At 36.0% G+C, this 23132-nt stretch overlaps 1 protein-coding gene across 1 annotated transcript in view; it reads right to left on the bottom strand.

Moving 5' to 3' along the window:
• The window catches only part of LOC118747846 (adenylyl cyclase 78C), a 95375-nt gene that overhangs the window by 4002 nt on the left and 68241 nt on the right, over positions 1–23132 (bottom strand). Inside the window, exons 8-17 of the mRNA XM_036482023.1 lie at positions 20168–20301; positions 19751–19840; positions 17068–17229; positions 10477–10613; positions 7598–7738; positions 6801–7368; positions 5638–5733; positions 4742–4881; positions 2878–3032; positions 1831–2774 (exon numbers count right to left, since the gene is read on the bottom strand). Coding sequence (XP_036337916.1) covers positions 1831–2774; positions 2878–3032; positions 4742–4881; positions 5638–5733; positions 6801–7368; positions 7598–7738; positions 10477–10613; positions 17068–17229; positions 19751–19840; positions 20168–20301 — 2567 coding nt within the window. The remainder of the gene's footprint in view (positions 1–1830; positions 2775–2877; positions 3033–4741; positions 4882–5637; positions 5734–6800; positions 7369–7597; positions 7739–10476; positions 10614–17067; positions 17230–19750; positions 19841–20167; positions 20302–23132) is intronic.

Raw genomic sequence — 23132 nt, 5'->3', positions numbered from 1 at the left:
AGTTTACTACACATACCCAACGAACCAAAAAATTGAATTGAAGAGAACTTGATTATTCGCTTCAGAGCAGACATTGTCCGAAAATCTATGTACGCCCTCAATTACAACACATTTTTTGGCCTCACTGATGTTATTTTTAAATTTGACACAGTAAGTCAGACTGATCTGTCTGTACCGTTGTTTATTCACTTCTAAATGAAAATATCAACTAAGGAATGCTTTCCCAAACGTAACCCTTAATTCGTGTTTACATCTACTCATCTACTCTTAGGACTTTTGTTGGACTCATGTAGTCAGGATGAATCTTATATGGATAATTTCAAACGGAGCCAAGTTAGTCGACCTTTGAGAGGTTTGGAGAGTCCTTTGCCTGCGTATTGGCTGTTTTATTTGATATATCTGAAATGAACGTTTTGACCAATTGCCCTCTGAATTTATCCTTTAATGTTGAGCTAGATTTGTGTCTTGTAGAGGACCTTGAAATATGTTATAAGTTGGAGCTGAGACGTTATCTAAGGACAATGTCAAATGTATCAGGTTCTTATAAAAGCAACGCCTTTCTTTCCGATTGACTAAGATTGAAATAGGTTTGTCTGAAGATGACACGCACGATGCTAACTATATCATGACGTTGAAATAGCTCGTTTTATGGGTCAGCCAATAGATGAGTTTGCAAAGTTATTTCTCATTTCTTTTAAAACGGTTATGTCCAGTAGCATCCAGTAACACTGCCTTCTGTACAAAATATTTTAGAAAACCTGGAGATTCTTAGACACATTGGCTGATACACGAAAAAGAAAGCGAGTTTACCAAAAGAGAAATTCTGTAATTTTCTCTCATTTATAAGGCATTTAAACGCCCTTTAAATCAGGAGGGAGTCTTGCCACATGAAGAAACAAAAACAGGCAAAGCAATTCAAGTAAATATGTATGTATGTATGTATCTAATATTGCATACTTCTCATCACTGTTTGCTAATAAGATTATGCTAACCAGCAGCCGAATTCCAATATACGATATTGCTAATTTTGATCGCCATAAATCTTCAAAAAAAAAAAAAAGAAATAGCAGGCGCGCAACATCTAGCCACAAGCCCTTCACTGCTAAATTTGGCTGAATACACATTAGCTCTGATCCAATACTTTTCGTGTAAAATCCTGTAAAAACGTCAAACAGCAAAATTACTCTCTAAAGTGAGAGTAAAAAGTGAGTAACAACCAAAAAGTTCGGGGGAAAAAAAAAAAAAAACATTTTTCCTGTAAAAACGTCAAACAGCTTATCGCTTGACACTTTTCATGATTTTAGCAGAAGATAAAGTTCGGGTAAAACCTTGCAACTTAATTTCTACACAACTCTAAAAAAAAATGCTCTCATTTAAATGATTTTGGAATACGGGAACATTTTTCCTGCAACTTCCTAAAAATCTGTAAGTACATGGAGTACTGGATCAGAGCTATTGTTACTGTTTTATTTTGTTGGCCTCACTTCTTTTCATTTGGAGAATTTTTGCGACGAAAATTTAGCGCAGCGAATGTCAGAATTCCATTGTAGAACTGCTAACTGGAAAGGAAGCGCAACTAAATAGGTTGAGTGCTGACATTTTTTTTGTGGTTTATTGGGTAGGTCTTCACTAAGAATATATTTTTTTTTTAGTTTTAGCGTGCTTTCTAAATTTGTAAGTACCCACGTGAAATAATCAATAAAATGTGAAGTTGACACTCTCAACTCAAGCGTAAACGCGCTTATTGAGTTTGAAGGATGACAGCATTTTAACTAAAAATTACCTACAACATAAAAAAGATAAGAGTCTCGCCTTCACCTTAATACTCACCTCTACCAGACGCGCATGATAGCCGACCATAATCAAGAACGAGCACAGCAGTATAAGCATCTGCACATCCAGTGGCATGGCCATGCGTAGATAATCGAAACTCGCAGCTGATGACGAGTAGAGCGCTTGGAACAGTGTCAATATTAAGATCATATAGCAGCCGACCATAGCCATAGCGAGTAAAGTTTTAATGAGATAGTAGAGCTTTAGCGCTGTCGCCAGCGAAACGAGACACAGCACCCAGGTGAAAATTATATACTCGGGATGCGCACAAACATTTCGATGCACCGCCGTATCATCCGTGCTATTAAAAGTGTTGATGCTGTTGTAGAGCTCCAAGTGAGCTGCATCAGTCAGTTCCGATTCCGATTCCGATTCAGTGTCGGTGTCGGTGTCGGTGTCGTTGACTAGCGGTGCAGCAGCAGCAGTAGCAGCAGCGGCGGCGGCGGCGGCGGTTGCCATTAAAATGCCGCGTGGCGATTGTTCGAAGGACTCGAGTGTGTTGGCTGATGCATTCAGCAAATTTATAGGTGTTTGTGTTAAATTGAGCGCATTAACAATGCTTTGGCGTACAAGATCGCCAGCTGGTGCTGCTGCTGTTAGATTGTCGGTGATGAATGCATCGACAATTGTGCCATTAGCAGCATTGATGGTGATGTTGTGATGTATTGTCGCCGATAGGTAAACATTTAATTTGATTTCCTTTTCACTGCCGCTTGCCAACAGAGCACTAACCGAGTTGTTGTTACTAGTTAACTGTGTAGTGGATGTTGAGGTTTTATTGTCGCCGGTGCTGTCAAAGGCGAATGTTGCATCCGGACAGAGTACCAAGCCAATTGCACTCAACACCGACATCATTACGATGACAATGCAAATGAAGAATGTACGCCGCCGCCGTTGATGAACAAGTTTGGCAGAATTTTGTTTCAGGTAGAGTGGGAGATCTGTGGGTGGGGTGTGTGCGATTAAACGAATGTAAAAAAATATTATTATAATTTGGTATTTATTTGTAACAGTGCGTTACTTAACAGATTTGCTTTGACTTACTTGAGAACTCTTCTGCCATGACTAGCACGCAAGCAAATGTTAGGAAAATTGTGCCCACCACTAGGCAAATAATTAATTTGGTACAACGTGGTATAATAATTACTTGGCACATCACAATAAACAGCCAGATGATAAAAATGCACAGCATATTCGATCTGAAAAAAAAACAAAATGTAAACAAAAATATTGAAAGGCAATTCAGAAGAAAAAGATATGTAGCCTAATTTAATTTATTGATCTAAAAGAAGGGAAAAGAAATCCAAAAAAGGCCAATTTGAAGACCAAAAGATTTCATTTTTCAAGTTTATCTCTTACTTAGTAAGCCTAAGAAAGTCGGCTAATGCCTACAATGAATGTCTACATTCAGATTATTTTTACCTCCCTTTTATTTCATTGGTATGCATGCTATGTAATATTGATGCGCCTAAAAGATGCAGCGATTTCTATTCTCAAGTTACATACTGGATGACAGTAAGAATGGAAATTATAATAGCGAGGTTTTAGTTTTTTAAACTATAATTTTATTTAGAATATTACTTATTGCTAAAATCGACCATTTTTTATTTGGATGACTTTGATGACAACTTTTCTTTTATCATATAACAAAGTTCTGACAAAGGAAAAACAATTTTTTTTTTTGAAAGAAAATTTCAAAATTTCCTTCTAAGTTTATTTTTTGAAAATCTCAAATTGTACAAAAATGGTTCTCGCCTTTTTTGAAAGGTACCTAAATATTTGGCGCTATTTTTATGAAGTTTAAAAAATCGTAAAAGCAAAAACTTATATTAATTTTTGGCTAATTTTTTTTATATAATACCTTCAACTGATCTTAAAATATCCTAAGATTTTAAAGGAGGTGTTCTTTTTAAAGGCATGAACTTTTAAATTTTTAAATTTTCTTTAGCTTTAAATTAAAATAAACTCAAGTTAAATAATTTTTTTTTAGTATAACTTTATTAAGAGTTTAAGTTTTTTTTTTCAAAGCTCAAAAATTAATATCTTTAATCTCAATAAAATTGTTGAATTTAAAAAACAAATTTTTTAAAATTTTGGGAATCTTTTAAGATCAGTTGTTTAGCTAACACTTTTTATAAGTTTTTGTTTTTTCTTTCTTATCAATTTTAAAATTCTGTAAATTTCTTCATTTTAGAGTTTTGTAAATATATATTTTTATTTTTTAAATATATAGAGTAGGTACTGAACAAAAACAGTTCAAATAATCAAAACATTAACTAGCAAAATCCCAGAAATTGAGAAACTAGGATTTTTTTAGCTTTCGAAATATTTTTTTAGTTTTTTTTTTTTTAATTATGGCGGAACATCGTTATTTGATAAAAATCAAAAATGGGCGATTCCAAGCAGTCATAGTCATTGCGGCTGTAAAGGGAATGATTACTTATGATGAAAAATGGATCACATACAACAAGATGCTTTATAAAAGATGCACAAGCTTGATGATTCCCCAAAAATGTAGAGAGCTGCATTGGAAAGTTGTGATGCCTCTACCATATAGCAGAACTCCTTTAATAATGCTGAATTCATTTCAAAAGAGGCATGTGTATATCACTTTACTAAATTTTTTGTTTATAAAACTCAAGCAGAGTTTTTTATTTTGTATTTTTTAATTAGATATCATAATAAAATGCAAAGTATTTCTTTCATGAATATATTTTTAAGATTTAGATTAAGCCATTGAGATATTAATTTTATATTATTTTAATATATAATTAAATAGTTTATTCTCTGTGCGAAAGCTTTTTCGACTGTCCAATATTTTACGATCGCAGAGTGTGTATATATATAATACATACTACTCGCAATTGGTTTATTAGCTATTACTGCTTTAAGCTAAAATTTTACTTACCTAAACATATCTTCGCGTAATTGACAAAACTTTTGTTCTTGACCGCGATCTTTAAACTTCAAAGTCCATGTGTTCAGGTACTCCCGTCGTATCTCCTTATTAGAGTTAATTTGTATATTTTGTTCTATGAAATCATCAATCTAAGGGATAGATATGAAAAAAAATCGAAAAGATAAGGTTTATGGTCGAAAAATATAATTTAACACCCATATTCATAAAAAATAAAGAAGACTTAAACTGCTTTATACGTCGAAAATTTGTATGAAAATATCACTTTATACATATAGCTCTTTAAATCTATTTTATTTTTTATGAATAAGGCCATAAGAATATAAGAGTTATTTTAAAATAAATGTAAAAAACAGCCGGCCCGAGAATAAAAAGTTTTTTTTTTATAAATCTGCAAAGAGTATCGAATATTTATGTATAGATTAAGGTGAAACACTTTTCATCAAAAAAAAAAAAAAAAATAAAAAAAATAAATCGGCGCTGTTTTTCCGTCGGAATTACAAAAGTAATGATATTTTAAGACTTTCGGAAAAATATCAAGATATATGTTAGGTTGACCAATATGAAAATACCTCGAAAAATCTAATTATTTTGATTCCTTTGAGTAGTTTTCAAAGAGTTTGATGCGGACCTTTTAAATTTAGATTCCTATAAAAACTGACAATTTAATTTATAAAAACCTTTTTGTGGTATTTTCAAATTGGACCAGCTCACTTAAATCTTAATATTTTTTTCTTAAATATTTTTGCGGAAGTTTCAAATTATAACAGACTTTATAATTCCAATGGAAAAACTGTACCGTTTTTTTTTGCATGGAGAGTGATGCCACCTAATATATGTGAATATATACACACATACATATGTATGTATGCATGTATTTTACCTACCTCTTCATCCAACGCCGTCATTGAAAGGCCATGTTCCTGTTTGGTATCACATAAAACCGAATCGCTGCGATTGAGGCCGTCCTGCGGCGAGTTAAGCTGAATTGTGGGAAGGAAATCAAAAAAAAAATAATTACATAAATGAAAATACATATGGCTTTCCAGTGATTAAAATAAAAATATATTGCGAACGAACACATTTTCTCAACATATGTAAAATCAAATTCTCCTGACACTTTTGGGCTCAGTCGTACAGTCGCAAATATTTCACTCTATTAAAGCCAAACTGAAAAGGTGGGCAGCCCATCATGCTAGAACAAGTTTTTCGCTTTACAAAAATTCCTAAATTTTTGCACATGTTGATTTCAGTACATCCTTTTTACAGCAATGCCAGCTCTCAAAGGTTTCCAATTGCTCGAAAATGCTTAGCTTTCACACGCTTCGTGCTAATTCATCAACATGAATTCAAAGAGCCTAATAATCAGTCATACTAGTTCGCAATGTCCACCGCAAAAGAGCCTTGTTATCCTGAGATTCGCACTAATACATGCATACGCGAAATAAAAGTACATTAATGTAGGAATTCCTATGCAATTTTTGGTAGAGGCAAACAAGTCCATTGCAGCCAGCCAAAATTTACATACACACACACACACACACACACTCAAAAAAGATCAAATATCGCACTTGCACGTGCCCACCCAGCCAGAAATAAAAATCCGAAAAACGATCCGAAAAATGATCCGAAAAAGGAAAAAAAATGTGGATGAAGTGCGGATTTTTGTCCGTTCACCGATTCCATTATCGGATACTTTGACGACCCATTTTCCCACCAAAGTGTGCGGCAGAAACGTACGTACAGACAAGTACCGAAAATTGTTGGTGAAACGGATACTTTTTTTGGGCGTTTTTCTGAAATTTTTCGGATTGAATTTTCCGTTCAATACGCTTTCCTTCTGCACTTCACAGATACTTTTTCATGGTTCAAAAAGAAAAAAAAAATAAATTAAGGAAGCGCCTGACGGGATTCGAACACGGCACCTTCACTATGGCACTAGACTGCACTGTCTCGGCAAAATTTACGTTTCTCTGCTGGCTGGGCATACACATACACTTCAACAAATACATACATAAATGAATTCATTTGAATTGAAATTCGTACGTACATTTTTAAATGGAATTTCCGGCGTCCATTCAGTGGTCGGTTCATCCTCAATAATCAATGCTTTCGGGTCAATTGTGCTCGTCAGGTTCTGTGCACTCGCTGCAGTGCCGTTCAATTTTAGCGGCGGCTGTTGATCGACCACTGTAGGCGCAGTCAGCGTTGTAGGCGATGAAACAGTCGACAAGCCAGTTGTATCACCAGCTCCAATGCCACCAGCGCCATCACTACCGCCACCTGCGATGCTGCTAGGCCCATTGACGGCATCACCTGCACGTCCACCATTACCCAACGCAACACCCTCCATTACATTTGGCAATGAGTTTACCGAAATATTTTTCTTTTGTAGCGCAGCGAGCGACGGTAGAGGATTGGGGGGCAAATGTGGTTGTGGCTGTGGCTGTTGCTGTTGCGCTTCCACACCAGTTGTGGTGGATATGGATTTGGAAGCGATGCTGGCGGGTGTTGTGACGGCAGTTGGGGTGCTGGCATCGCTGCCGCCCGCGGCTGTCGCACTTGAAATGGTGTTGGCCAAATGTTGACTGCTGCGCGTGCCAAAGCGACGTTTCGGTCTGAAAAGCGCACAAGCGAGCGCAAATAAGTAGAAGAAACAAAATGTTACAAATACAAAAGCATAAATATTTTTTTTGTTACACAATGGTGAGTGAATAAAAAATTTGTTTAAATTTAAATTGAAATGTATTTAGCTCTCAGTGCAGCTCAGCGCTCTTCTTCTTTTGTGGCACTTCAATAATTTATTTGCATATTTATTTTATTTCACCATTTCTCTTAATCACTCACCTTAATGGCTCAGTGCGTTTTATCAGATACGTTTTGATGTTCAGCATTTTCAAGTGATTGTCACGACTACCACCGTTGCCGGGCTCCACTTCGTAGGCCTCGTTGAGGCACTTCAATGTGGCCTCCGAAATGTGTACGCGTCTGAAAAAGTAGAAGAAGCTAATTGATGTTGAACTAATTGTTAACACGTGCAGGCAGACAGATACATAACTATGCTGTTGGAAATTTAGCGAAGGACAATAACCGATTGTCTTTATTCCTCTGCAAAGCAATTAAATAAACCAAAGTCAAAATTTAATTATTTTGCCACTACATATTTTATTGAATTGAAGTGGCACTCTTTTACTTAAGTAAGTCGCATGTAGCATTTGGAAACAAAATTAGCATGCGGAGTACAGGGCGTATGATTAATTTCGAAGTTGATAAGGACGCAACGAATGTGACTGTGAGAATGAAAGAAGAAAATGGAGTTCAAAAACGCCAGTCTTGTTCTTCTTGATTAGGCGGTTGCCTAAGAAATGTTTGCCGAGTTCAATAACGCACGGCAGTCGTTTCTCTTCTGTGTCAACTGATGCCGATTTGATATGCCAAGTGAAGCCAAATCACTGCCGGCTAACCGTACTGAATCTAGTGTTTTACTCTTCACTAGACTTTCCTAGATAGAGAAGGTTTGAACGCCTTGTCTCCTTACCCTTAAAAATGCTCTATTCAGATTTCTTTAGAAGTAAAATATTTGAGTATAATCCCAGATAGTAAACATTTATGCAACCTCAGATGCCAGAAGGCGCCAAAATCTATCCCCACCAACTCCAAACCCATTTGTAGATCCAAGCCTTAGTATATTTTTAATGCCACAGGATATGTAGGTATGCCTTTGCCAAAGAGATACTATATACAATTTTGCGTTCCCTGCTCTAATATTAAGAGCGCTATTGCCACGCCAATGGTAAAGCGCATCGCATGCCTCTTGTATTAACTAATGCGCCAAAAACTAGGCCGCAGAATGATTGCAACTGCCATTATTATTTTGATGACCCACAAATCTTATGAAAAAGCAGTGGTTAAGACAATAGTCATGCAGTGAGTTTTGTCACTGGCATAGGCACAGCGCTGTTAGTCAGAACCACGAACTACTTGATGCAAAATAGACGGAGAGGTAATAATTTGTATTTGTATTGACAATAAAGCTGCACTTAAGGCATTGGCCAGTCCAAAGTAGTTGGGCAACACATGAGTCGGCTAAACTACTAACATATCTTGGTAAGCATAACGAACTCCTTTTATTATGCGTGCCCAGTGATATGGAAATACCTGGCAATTTGGCTAGCATTGGCTTCGACCATGTATTTCCTGGTCACAAGCCGTTAAAACACTCAAACCTTCGGTCATCGAAGCCACTGTCGGTAACGGGGTGAATATTTCGCTCGACAATGACTAAAAGACATCGAAAAAAGGCTGCAGGTGAGCAAAACTCATGTGCCCTCAATCTCAGATGGTTTAACTTGTCATTTGCTTTCGATGAGCAGATCAGACTGTAAACAAATTTTTTTATTTCTTGGGGTACAAATATCTGACTGCGGCCGGCGTACATACATACATATATCACAGCTCCGTTTGCATCGTTTAAGAGTTTTCGTTGTTTCTTTGGTGGTTATTGTATAGTGTTCCTCAGGATCAACAACGTAACGGCAGGCTTAGGAAACGTGCTTTTTGGAAAGAGTAAGACCAAAGTTGAGTGGGGTTTAGGGGCGAAAGAAAATAGGGTTTGCGGCAAGTGGGGATCCTTCACTTGTGTGGCATGCAATGGCTGCTTTTGATTTTAGAAAACGACGGGTCTCATATTGCAGCTGTCGCCGCGCGAGAGCACCTGAAGGCCGTTAATGTATTTCGTGGCCTAGGGATAATTGGTCAGCCCAGTTATCAGACCTCGTCCGTGGGTTCGTAGATATGTTTCCTAACATGACTGCAAAAATTCTCAGCTTCAAACAAGCGCCGCTTCCGATGCTTCCGGCGGTAAAAGCCGATTAGGAATTATTTAAGAAGCATTAAGTTAATTTTCTGCAGAGATCATGCGTCATCAGAAGGCATTTGTGGTGTTGTGAAAGGTCTAAGGCTAATTTCACTGAGGCCTAGTAGTAAATATTACTGTGACGGAAAACACACTAAATTGTAAGGAAACTTTCTAAAATTTTTTAAAATTGTTTTCCATTCTGTTTTAGGTTTGCTAGAAAAACGCACCTTATAAATAATAAAAAAAAACGTTTGAGCTAATTATGCTAGCAGCACTTCCCCGAGATGGTTAAGGATAGAATTAGTGTCGACTCATCTTGGCGCAATCCTGCGGTTCGGCATAGTGCTGGTGAACTATTTCAAAGTAACATTTCTAATATAATCCACCTGTTTAGCCATCAGTAATTTAATAATGTTTTTTGCCTTCTATGAAAAGGGATAAATTTGTACCTTGTACTACTTACACACATACATAGAAATTTTTCTACTTTTTAATTAATAGTACGCGAAAAAAACCTGCAAGAGGAAAATAATTTTTTTTTCTAATATGGAAATTGCATTTTATGCGAAAAATCCATTAAAAACTATAAACGAATTTTAATTGAAAATTTTGGCTCATCCTCTGAATGTTACTCATACACGTCATGTTAGCAGGTGTCCTTTGAAACAACACGCCGAAAAAAAATCATTTCAAAAGGCATTGTTGGTTTTCTGCTCGCTTGATAAAATGTACGATTTTTAACATTAAAAAAAAATTTCCATGGCAAAAAAAAAAATATTACATATGCACCATATATTTACAAGAATAGATATGTAAGTACATGCCTATGTACATACACTCACACAAAAAATTTAAATTTATTACTCACCCAGGAATACCGCCAGATTCCATATGATTGGCAATAATAACATCGTTGGACCAAACATCAAAATGCCATTTTTTATTGCCCAAAACGCCGCACATCACTGAGCCGCTATGAATGCCAATGCGCATATTCAGATCAACCTGACGATAAACAAAAACAAAATTGTTGAACTAAATAACCAGCATTGACAGTGAAACGAAATATCGTTGACTATAGTAAAAATATGGAATATAATTTTTTGATATTTTTTTTTTTGTGATTTAATAAAATTTGCCATTTTAAATTTCTAATCTGTCATAAAAGTAAATTATTAGCAATCACCTAAGAATTTTAAAGACTCAATGTGAATATAACTTCTATTCGTTGTACAGTATTTCGAATCGATAATAGTTTCAACACTTCACTTCACATCAAGAGTGATTAAAATGCATAATAAAAAAAAAAAAATATATACGTGCTTACAGAATAGGTTATTTTTTTATCATACACGAAAACTAAAAAAACAACAACTTATTGTTAGTCACATTTCCAGTAAATCGAAGAATCTCAGAGTTTTTAACCGCAACTTAAAAAAATTAATGCCAAACCCGCGAATATTATAAACTACTTGAATTTATTGAATTTTTTTTTTGGTTTTTTTCGCAAATTACCTACTCAAAATTTTGATAGTGAAGAAGTCAAACGGACCTCAGATTCGGATTCAGCGGGTTGAATTGCATGTCGTTAGGTGGGTCTGGTTAAAAGCACACACAACTATATTTGTGTGTTATATATGGATGTGTATATATAGTAGCTATTTATCTGATATTTTTTTTTTACCTGGAACTAGGAATAATAAATGTATTTAATTCTGTTAAACGCTGTTTTCGTGATTAAAAGAAAAAAAGTTTTTAATGGTTACCCTGGTTCAGAGTCGGCGTAAAACTGTGGGTCCCTCCACTTTGTGTGACAACATCAAGGCGCACGCCACAGATCGGAGGAGAAGCTCGGCCAAACACTAACATATGTGTAAGCGCCAATATATTATCTATATGTATATTAATACGCTAACATTAATTTTATCTCCGTTCGTTTGGCGGTTCTACCTAACCGATTTGAAAACCATACGGAACGACTACTGTGGTAGCTGTAGTGATGAGGAGTAAACCGAAAGCGTGGATCACTGCCTATGCTACCATTATTCTTTCGAATGTCTGGCTGAACTGGATTCAGCCAGTACCTATAACTTTTTGCGCTTCATCAGAGCTACGAAGTGATTCCATATCTAAGGCAAGAGCAGGGACATATGGAGCCTCAAATAAATATGGCATCACAACGGGCCCATGGCGGTCTAAGTGTGCCCTTTTCCTCAGGAATGATGGCAGCCGAGATAATCTAACCTAACCTAAGGAGTTAGAAAGAATTTCAGATTAATGCCCACTGGCGAAAGTCAAACGGAATGAGACAACTAAAGAAACTCCAAGCTCCTTCCAGGCCGAATTCCGAAAGACTCCTTGAGCTTAGCCGTTACTATACATATATCCTTAGTTAAGCAGCGAGCTCAACTAGCATATATAAGCATACATATGTATGCACTTTCACAGTAAGACTAGTAAAGTTAGATTTTCTGCATGAATTTACATACAGGCAAAATGGTTTTTGAATGAAAAGCAAAACGGCGAAAAGCAACTCTATGCTTTTGTGAAATGAATACTACAGCCAAAGGCCAAAGGGATCACAGAACAAACACCAAAATACGCAGAAGCGAATATTTATGAAGCGAGTTTGTGACTTTTGTATGCGAATTGCAGAGAAGTAAAATAGAGGCAACACATTGAAAAAAAAAAACAAAAAAGCGATTGCAACGTATTTGTATGCACGATACGTACCTGCAAATTCATGTACGGACATTAGGGTGGTCCAAAAATGCATGCTCTCACCCCCTAGGATTGTTCTATATTTTGAAATCAAAAAATACTTAGAGGTCGCTCAAAGCGCCCAAAGTTTTCCATGTATTTTATATGTGAGAAAAACGACTTTTCGTAGAAACGGTATATGATTCTTAAAAATCAATATTTTTCTATCGGAAAATTCTGTTTATCTGCGAGAGATTCCCAATAATAGTACCCAATTGTTTATTTAACCATTTTTTCATCGCAACTATAATTTATAGTTCCGCCAAAAACCCATAAAAACTCCGAAAAATGCAATGGGCGGAAAATCGTTAGTATTAAAAAATGGTTAAATAAACAATTGGGTATTATTATTGAAAGTCTCTTGAAGTGAACCAGAATTTTCCGAACGAAAAATATTGATTTTCAAGAATTCTATACCATTTCTACGAAAAGTTGTTTTTTTCCCATATAAAAATACATGGAAAACTTTGAGCGCTTTGAGCGACCTTTAAATATTTTTTGATTTCAAAATAAAAAAAAACAGGGGTATACTTTTTTCGATATAGAACAATCCTGAGTGGTGAGAGCATTACAATTCCGACTTAACTGTTTTTGGACCACCCTAATGCACATAAGTATAATTTATAAATTTCTGTATTTATGTACATTCGCTGTACATTTTGGCTACTTGCCATTGAGCAATATTGCGGCTGTTACACCGACTTCAAGCTGGAACACCCGGAGTAGTTCAAAGTAAAACGGCCTTTAAATTGTCGGCGTTTGCGGTCGATGTGGCTCTTGTATGAGCATTCTAAATCATACAAAAAACACATACGTATGTATGTATGCACATGAGAATATCCTACATGAATATATTTCATATATGTATGTAAGTGTATACGTACACGAATAGCCAGTGAAGATGAAACGGAAGCGCAATGTGGCTACAAAAGCCTGCATGAAACCACAATGACCCTGAAGCCATAATTTGCAGACATTGTTGATGCAGAATTTGAAATATTTACAAGTTTTTTTTTTTAGCATTTTGTATACTCATCGATATTTGCTTTTCGTTATAACCTTAATGCATTTTTGCTTATTCGCAACAGTTAAGCATTAAATTTCATATATTTTCACTTGCGCAAAATCGCAGCAATTTGTAAGTAATTTATATAAATATGTACCTACATGCAAATATGTACATATCGAGCCCTAAACGCCAAAATAACGTAAGCGACATTTTTTTCAAAATTTTATTTTTGATGCAGAAATGCATCTTGATACTATAGGAATATTTCTGCATCAAAAAGAAAATTTTGAAAAAATGTCGCTTACGTTATTTTGGCGGTTAGGGCTCGATATGTACATATAGGTATAAACTTCCATAAATATGCATGCGTTATTCAACAGTGCACTATATACGTATATAGTGTATTGTTTTTCCGTGTAGATATGAGTGTGTGTGTGTGTGACACAACAGAGTTTTCGGTTTGCTGCTGAGGCGGCAAAATGCATTCAAAGTGATTTACATGCAAATGAATTGTCAATATTGGCGCTGTTACCTCGAGCTTTTCGTGTGGCAACAATAAAAAAAATATGTCCACTTTCATGCACACACATATGTACATATGTATCTGTGCTGTTGTTGTTATGTGAACCTTTTCTCGCACGGTTAATGTGCGCTTGTATTGTATTGCTTGTATTGCTTGGCACATTTATGATATTGGAGGCCCACAACGTTTTTGTTTTGGCGCCATCATAACCAAAAAAAACAAAAAAAAAAGCAATGAATGAAGTCAAGTGCCGGTCAATAAAGAACCGTTTTCCCGACCAAACTGTCCTGCTGTCAGTTTTTTTTTGTGCAATCACGTGTGCAACTATCACGCGAACCCAACACAAAGTGTTAATGGATGCATTTAATAAATAAGTATGTATGTGTGTGTGTTTTCATATATTCCCTGCAGCAATTCAGACTCACCCTAGGTTAGCCCTCAGATAGTCCTATTGTTACCAGAGTACTAGTCCCTCATAATTCCCCTGCCAATGGTTTCAACTGCCATTTTTAGCATTGGCGTGACTGACCGTAAGATAGTCCTAGACTAGTCCAATTTTGGAGATTTTTTTTTGGTTGGAGTAAGATTGCGTTCTGCACTTCGCAGATGCTTTTTCATAATTCGGAAACACAAAAAAAAAAAAAAATTTATCATTTTATAACCATGTTGCTTCTGACGGCATTTGAACCCGGACCCTCCTGAAAGCTAACAAATAGTGGCAAGCATCTCTGCGCACTGAGCTACAGCCACGCATGTAAATGTGTGTTCAAATGTTCACTTTGCATCAAGGCCAGACCAAGCGATTGGGACATTTACAGGGTGGTGTTCTTTAAATTTTTTTATTGAATTGAAAGACAACACCACCCTGTCACTGCCAAACTGTACCTTTCGTCTATCTCTAGGCCGGTTCCTTGGGGACTGGTCGAAGGCTGACATTTTCGATGCAAGCAAATGTCCAAATCTGACCATTAAAATTTTAGCCAGTGAAGTACTAGTCCTTAACGGACAATTGACCGCCTTATGGCTGCAGGGTTAAGCCGACGTTACACTTAGAAAAAATTACTAATTGTTATTTTATTGGTGTGATCCATACCGCCATAAGTGGCAGCATCTCGGAAATGGGAAAAATTACAGATCTGATTCTTGTTAATAAGTAAGTACAAGGTTGGCCGAGCATTGCACGGAGTGCTTATACCTTTTAAAGTTTTCAAGGTTTGGGTATCAAGTAATGGTCATTTAGACAGCATTAACTTATATATTTTTTTTCTATGTAATATTGCTAATAGAAGTATTAGCAATGCGTTAATACTTTAGCCTAATAAGTAGCCCAGTATTCAGTGAAGCGAAATGAAAATAAAACACTTTGAGAAAAGTAGGTCGATAAACAAAAAATATTGTCAATAAATAGATACCTCAAAATTCGATAAAAAAAATATATTTTTGAAATTGATTTAAAATATTTTAGCTTCTGATATTAGATATCAAATTAAGAAAGTATTTTTCATAAAAAATTAGGTGGCAATCCTATTTAGAAGTGTGCCGGGCTGAAGAGATGCTCGCTGAAATTAGTAATATACAAGTTTGTGTTAAAAATAATGGCAGCCCTAAGTGAAAATATTTTCTGTATTAAAGTTATCAGAAATACCTATCATTTCGCAATGATTTTTCAAGCTGAGGTAACCACAATCAAGGAATCATGCCGCCTCGATGCTCAAATTTTAAGGAGATGAACATAAATACATATAGATACGTATGTAATTATTCTAATACGCATGCCCTTCGCTGTTCGGTGATACGTTTTAAATCGTCAGAGAATGTCTAACTTCAGGCTACAGTAATGTCGTAGGCAACAGCGATCCTTTGGCTTGGGTTTGCTTCTGGACTGATGGACTTTTACTCAATCCAGCGAACGCTGGGCGAAAATCTTGGACCGCAGGGTGGCGTCTTTCTTAGCACTAACGGACAGGACAGTTTAAAGGAGCTTTTAAAATGCAGCAACAAAGTTTTCTTATTACTGCTGGCTGTGTGGAGGTTGATGAGGTGGAACAATACCTGCTACGCAGCTGCCCACGTTTTGAGAGGTTTAAGTTTAAACACTCTGAGTTTCACTTTTTTTTTCTTAAAGGAAGGCCTTCTTGTATATGGTAACCCGAAGGAAAATTACTTACCTAGTCTAAATGCATCTCTGCCATCTTAACGCTATCTGGATTTTTTAAAAGATTTTTCGGGTTTCAAAAAGTTTAGTTTTTTTTAGGACTTCACGATTTCAGGATTTTTCGAGATCTTCGAGATTTTCGAGAAATTTTTCGGCACTTTGCGGAGACTTTCGATATTTCTGCAGTTTGATTAGGGATTCGCTTCTTCAAAAAATTTATATTTTCTCTTTTGGGCCAACATTTCGATTTAATAAAAAAAAGGAATTTTTAAGGAAAAAACTCAAACCCAATTTCTACTACCCTTGAGTTACCACCTTTCCGACATAGAAAGAATTATCGATAATGGTCCACGTGGTGCAAAGTTATCTGGTAACCAGTGTTGCCAGATTTTTAATAAAAAACTCTGAATTCCCAAAAAAAAAAAAGAAGTATTTTCAACAAAAAACTGTAACCTGGCCCCTTTTGATTCTAAAGAAGAAACGCTCCACCATCAAAGCCCCTTTCTCACATAAAAATCTACTTCCAAAAAAACCGAGACATATTTTAAGTTATTTTTTCAAATTTAAAATTTTGACAAAACTGTAATTTGTACTAAAACATAATTTAAAAAACTTAAGCTTGTCAAAAAATTTTGACTTACAGTTAAAACTGTGAACATGGCAACATTGCCGGTAACATACATAAAAAATAAATAAAATACGCCGATGAATTTGTAACCTTCCTGCTGTTTTGAAGTCAGCTGAAAAACGGTATTTAGCTAACTTTTCTTGATGATCTCTTCATGCTTCGTAGTGAATATTACTTAAGTATTATTTTCTTTGCTAATTACTTTAATGCAATGTTCAAAAGTCCAACCTCAAAATGACGGCACTTCTTACATATGTATTTTCATACAACACAAAATCGTTTACCACATCCACTACATTAAAATAATTGAAAATACATACAAATACATATATTTAAAACATACATATGTATGTGCATATATGTACAAACAAACATCATACTTACATGCGTATGCAGTCGCACATCCTTGATGGCCTTTATCATATGCAGTCCAGTCTCCACACTGCATACCGCATGATCCGGCCGGGTCTTCCAATTGTCACTCTCGAACTGTGACACACAATAATAGCAATCGCCCAAGAGTTTCACACGCAAACAGTGATTGTCCTGCGGTTGCGGTCGGTCAAATGAAGCGAACGTAACAGGGGGGGAGGCAGCACGTACGGGCATGTACGTATGTAGTAGCATCATAAAAGTAAGCAGCAGCATTTGTTGGTAGAAATGACAACAGACGTACATACATCAGCGACACAGTGCGGCAATGGCCAGGGCAGAACCGGAAAAACGTAAAAATAAAAAAACTTTATGTTTACATTCTTGTCTTATCTTAAGCAATTTGGCTTTGGCTTTTGCTGGCCATTTGTTGTTTGCTTTTGCTAAATTTATGTAATGCTTTTTTATGTACACGTATATGTATGTATGTAGTTATGTAAGTATAACACTCAAGTAACTGCAAAAATTCGAAACAGAAAGCGAGCAAATGTGTGTGTCAACTGTGACAGATGATGCCGTCACTTAAGTGCGCAATTTGCTACGGATCAATGTCACTGCATTTGATGCAGTAAAAGTAAAGGACATATCCAGACAAGATAGTGTACACTGTATAGTTATTTAACTGAGCAATCATTGGTTGCATGGACAATTGATAGCCAAGTAGGTGTTCAATGGCCAAGAAATATTTCAATTTACATATAGTTTGGGATTATTTTTTGGATGCACATAGAAATCACATAAAATGTATTTTCTGTTGTTTTCTTTCTATTTTGCATTCTCGAAGGCATGCATATAAAAACAAAATTAATCGATAACTTTTAGCTACAAAACTGCCAGTAAATTTAAAGAAGAGTTTGGGCTGATTAATCATTTTAACCTTTTCTGAGTAAGCGAAACAGCGACGCTTTTCTAACATCGACTTTTTTAGGTCAGTGGATCTAACGGTGACTTTAATAGCAACATCGTCTGAGACCGAGTATAAGCCGGTTAGAGAAGACATGGATCACGTTAGAAAAGAAAGTAGCACAGCGTTTCGAATTTGGATCGAGAGTGGGAGCTTTCAGCTAGCCAAAGGTAAGCAGGCAGAGGTTAGGCGCCGAACCGCGGAATTTGTGATCGAATGATTACTAGTTTCGAATCGAATCGAATTAAATTACAGCTGATTTCTACCTAATACAATTTAAATTGATGAAACGCACCCGACCCGCTAGTGTAAGTTTCAAGTTTCTATTCGAGATGCGTTCGATATCGAATGCCGAGATGCGTGTCCAGATTCGAAAACAAAAAGAACACGAAAAACGAAGAGCAATTAAGACTAAATACCCAGCAAGCCAAAGTAGGCGCGGTGGAGTCATTAGATTAGTGATTCCAATGAGTCGAGAGTAATGCTTCGGGAGAAGAATATAAACGAAGTCGGAAAACGATTTGTTTTTTTTTTGCGTTTAAAATTTTAACCGAAGCTCGACACAGGAGCGAAAGTTTTTACAGTTATCACAACCGATAGAAACGTGGTTGTGGTTAAGAGTAGATTTGAGGACACCGCATATGATCTGATCCAAAACTCCAAAGCAACTTTTCCTTCAACTGGGAGTGTACGTCTCAGCTTTCTGACGGGGCGAAGTAATTGGGTCTGACTTTAGATAGAAAACTGTCAAAATGCCTGTTGCAGCCGGATGCCCAAAGAGCTCATCGTCTGGTCGCTTTTCTCTTCGATTTCAATGCGGTTGTAAAGTGGCTCTAAGTAGCTATTTATCTGCATATGTACTTTTCCTGACTAGATGATTGCATAGGGTGGGGTAGTTGATGGGTCGATGCTTAAAGGAAATTTTAGAGCAGGGGTCTTCTGCCATTACATCTTTATCAATATACAGTTTAGACTTCATGATTTCTGTGGCGTTTCTTAGGCTGAAATGGTTGCCATGAAAAAAGTAGCAGAAAAACTGCGCAAAACTGCGACGTCTATAAGGCGAATAAGCATATGCATTCTAATACTTAACCAAGCGACAACCAGTGTAGCGGGCAAGAGTTTCTTGCGGCAATTTGCTTGACTTAAGAGTTGCCCGCCTCTGGTTCACTCTTGGACAGATGGGTATCATATCAGCTCAGAGAACGTTGGACGAAAACTAGGATTTGCGCAATTGCATGGTACCCCTGATCCAGGGTAGATCGAGGGTTGATAAAGGAGTCCTTTATGAATACAAAGCATTTGATCGGAATTCACGCGATAAGAATAAAAGTCACACCTGATTTTGATTTCCGCAGAGCCCTCAAGATGATGAGGTATAATGAAAGAGAGAGATGGAGCTGATAAACGACAGGCTGCAAAAGATGATTTATAAAAAACTCCAACAAAGCAGCGTGGTTCGGGGTTGTGTTGTTTTGGATAGGTCTCTGGATAAAGATTTCTGCTGTGAAGGGTTTGCTAAAACCTTTTGTAGAAAATTTTATCAAATCTCTTTTTCTTGAAAGTAAAAAAAAACAACTCAATCATAACGATCAACTATGAAAAAGATAAATAACTAAATTTTTAACGAAAAAAAGTCTTCCCAATAAGGATTTGGATACCAGAAAAAGTAACGGACTGTCCTTGGCTGAAACGCATACATACATACATACAGACAAATATGACACTTACCTCGGCGATACGATCAAAGCGAGCAAACAGATCATTAAGAATTTTGACAAGCTGTTGGGCGGAAGTTTTACTTGCCAGTTCAGTGAAACCCTGTTGGAGAGAAAAAAACAAAACAAGACAAAGTAAGAATCGTAGCAGCTTTTAATACCTCTCTTCATATTAGATTACTTGCGTATATCACTAGTGTGTTTCAGGTTATTTTATACTTGGAGACTGAATAAAAAAATGCAACCACACAATCGGATGCAACAACAACCAAAAAGGTGAGAAAAATATAAAAAAGTTCCAGAGAACAACTTTTGGTTGAAGTTAAATTGTAAAGTTTATTAAAAGCTGCATTTAATGCAGTTTCGCCTGAATTTTTCAATTTTTTTTTCAACAATTTTTAGGCTTTAATTATTCGCTTTACGTACTCACCTTAATATCAGCAAACAGTATGCTAACATTATCCATCGGATACACATAGAGTTTATTAAATTGCGTTTCGACAGTGGGATCTGTGCCTTTATACATCTCAGCGCGAATTTGATTATTCACTATATTCGGAAGTACTAAAAGCGGAAGAAACAAGGCATACAAACAGGGCTATTATTTAATAACTAAAAGAAGATGAACATAATTAAAAAATAATAATAATAACAATAATAAAACGAAATCCCTGCTTTAATAATCAAGCCACATAAGAATTCGTGCAAAAATGTGAATATTTGTGGAAAACATTAAACCACAGTCCACACACGGCGAATGCTTTTGTTCAAAATAATTTCAATTCTCAAGAATTAACTTTTTTTTAATCATTTTAACTTTCAACTCAAACTTTGCGAGTTGTAACTTTATGTTACATACATACATACATACCTACGCATAGCAAAATTTAGGGCGTAAAGAGTTGAATTCACGTATGTATGTACGTACACACATACATATGTATATTACAGTTACAGCGCATGCGTAGGCGAAAAGTGCCTTAAATTATGCCAGAGTTTCATAATGAAATTTGGTGGTGATTTTCCGCATTTGCACAGAAATTTCAAAAAAGTTGATGGAAAAGTTTCTTGTTCCACTTCAAAGTAAACAAAAAATTAAGTGTGGCTTCACTTTTGATTTTCTTCATTTTATATTCTTGACAAAAGTTTCGAATGATAATCCAGGTAACTTGATGATATGCAAAAGTATACGGAATACCTTGAAATTTTCACAATTTTTGTTGGTTAACGTACGGTGTATGTATGCAAATACATAAATGAAATGAAATATATGTACGTATATTAGAGCGGGTCAATTTGTATGGGAAACTCTTTAGACTATAGGCGTATAGACTTGGAGGATTCTACATGTAATTCTAAGCAATTTTTCCAAAGAAACCATGGGTCTAAAATCAATTTGGAGTTTGCCAAATTGCGAAAATATGTTTCTTTTACTTAGTATTTTGCTGTAGTGTCGTAAAGAAGTGCTTAAATGAGTCTTTTTTGCACAGAAATAAAATGAGTGGGAAGTCGAATGGGACAAGTCGAAATCGGAATAGCTATGGTCCAGTTATTGAAGTTTTTCTCAAAACAATCTTTGAAAAAAGTTAAAAAAACAGCATTTTTTTTTTAATATTTGTATGCGATTTGCTGCCCCGTTTTCTAGAATGAAATTTTTTTTCCCATACAAAAATTGGACCACTCTAATGTGTATGCATGTAGTTTGTATTGAAAAAAATTTCAAGGATAAGTAATATGTATATACGTTTTACTATTTTAAAACACAAGAAAATGTGAAAATATTCACAGTTGTGCGCTCTGGCGGATGTTTTAGGAAAACGATAAGTCCAGAAATAGATTCCTCATACCAAAAACCTCTTATAGCATGCTTTTATTTATATTTAAGCGCGGCACAACAACAAAATGCTAAGTAAAAGAAATTTGTTTTTGCAATTTGGCAAACCCCAATTTGATTTAACGCTCTTCTGGCGTGAATGATAAGGGTTGGTTGTGATAAGGGCGTTTGGTCGTTTAAAAAATCTGGCTCTATGCTGAGCCAATATTGAACAGGTGGTTATATGGCGTTCCATTGATTCCTCATTTTCATCACAGAACCTGCAAATCTCTGCACTACAAAGGCCAAGCGTAAAAAGGTGTTTGTTGTTACTAGCATAGTGGCATATTAGTGCTCGACATAGCCATTTTATGTTTCTCTTACTTAGCGTGAACGCAGATTGAGCTCTTTTGTCATTGAAGCAAACGAGCTTGCTTGAGCGATGGTTTCTCTTTAAATTTTCCAAATAGCTGGCAGTGCAGGATTTTGCCCATTTTTTGCAATATCATTATTGTTGAATCCAAGGAATTGACAGAGTTTAACAAATTGGGTGTGAGGCTCTTTTTTTAGCTTGGAAGTCCGCATTTTTATTAAGTATCTGATCATAGGCCTCAAGACTAGCTACCCAGATTGGGAAAACTATATATATAGTCAGTGTGGCTAGATCATTGAGTGCTCTTTAGCACTCGAGAGGAGATTTTAAATTGTAGTTATAGGTATGTCAAGGTGTTTTTCCGCAAAAGAATAAACTGAGACAACGAACATTCTAAAACCCGGAATTAAAGCCATATTTGGTATACTAACGGTTCCCAGACTGACCACAGCGTCGGAGCAGGATTCTAAGGCATACAACGCAGAAGGGTCCTTTTCACCAGCACGAACGAAGGCCACTCCGTCCTTTAGGCCGAGGTGCATGCCATTGAACAATGTCTGAGAAAGTATGTAGATTGTGGAGCCGCTAAGGAACAAAACTATATATGTACACTCTGACAGTAGAGCGGCACTCATCCCTGTTAGAGCACACAACTGCCTGGTGTGTGACTGCCTTCATATTTTAATACTCTAAGAAAAAAAATAGGGAGCTATCTAAAGCTTTGAGAACAGATTGAAGTTCTGAAAATATGGGGATCTATATTTTGGCATATTGCCTGTGTAATAAGACGGGGGCAGTCTCAATTAGTTCCACCCGGAATATTTTTGTGTCTTTGGTTAAGGGAACAGATGTGTGCGGAATCGAGGTCCTAAAGACCATTTTGCACTCGCTTTGGTCGCAATTTTTTTTAGTAATTTATTGAACAATAAAAAGATACTAGAATATTGTGCTATTAAATTTTTTTTTTCAAAATCAGTTTTTGCTGTTCGATAAATGACTATAAGTAACCTTAGGGTTAAGGCGCAGATATGGTATTCTCAGGGATTGTAATCGAAAGCTGAAGGATTAAATTAAGCCTAAGTGAAAGATTCTATCACGTTTTGGTTAATTTTAAAATCATTTTTATTGATTTTGTTGTCGATATTTTTATCGATTTTGGTATCGATAATTTTATCGATTTTGTTATTGATATTTTATCGATATTTTTAT

The sequence above is a fragment of the Rhagoletis pomonella genome, unplaced genomic scaffold, assembly GCF_013731165.1.
Source record: "Rhagoletis pomonella isolate Grant_MI unplaced genomic scaffold, Rhpom_1.0 Rhpom_scaffold_00012, whole genome shotgun sequence".
Lineage (NCBI taxonomy): Eukaryota > Metazoa > Arthropoda > Insecta > Diptera > Tephritidae > Rhagoletis > Rhagoletis pomonella.
This window is presented reverse-complemented; position numbering and strand designations above follow the sequence as displayed.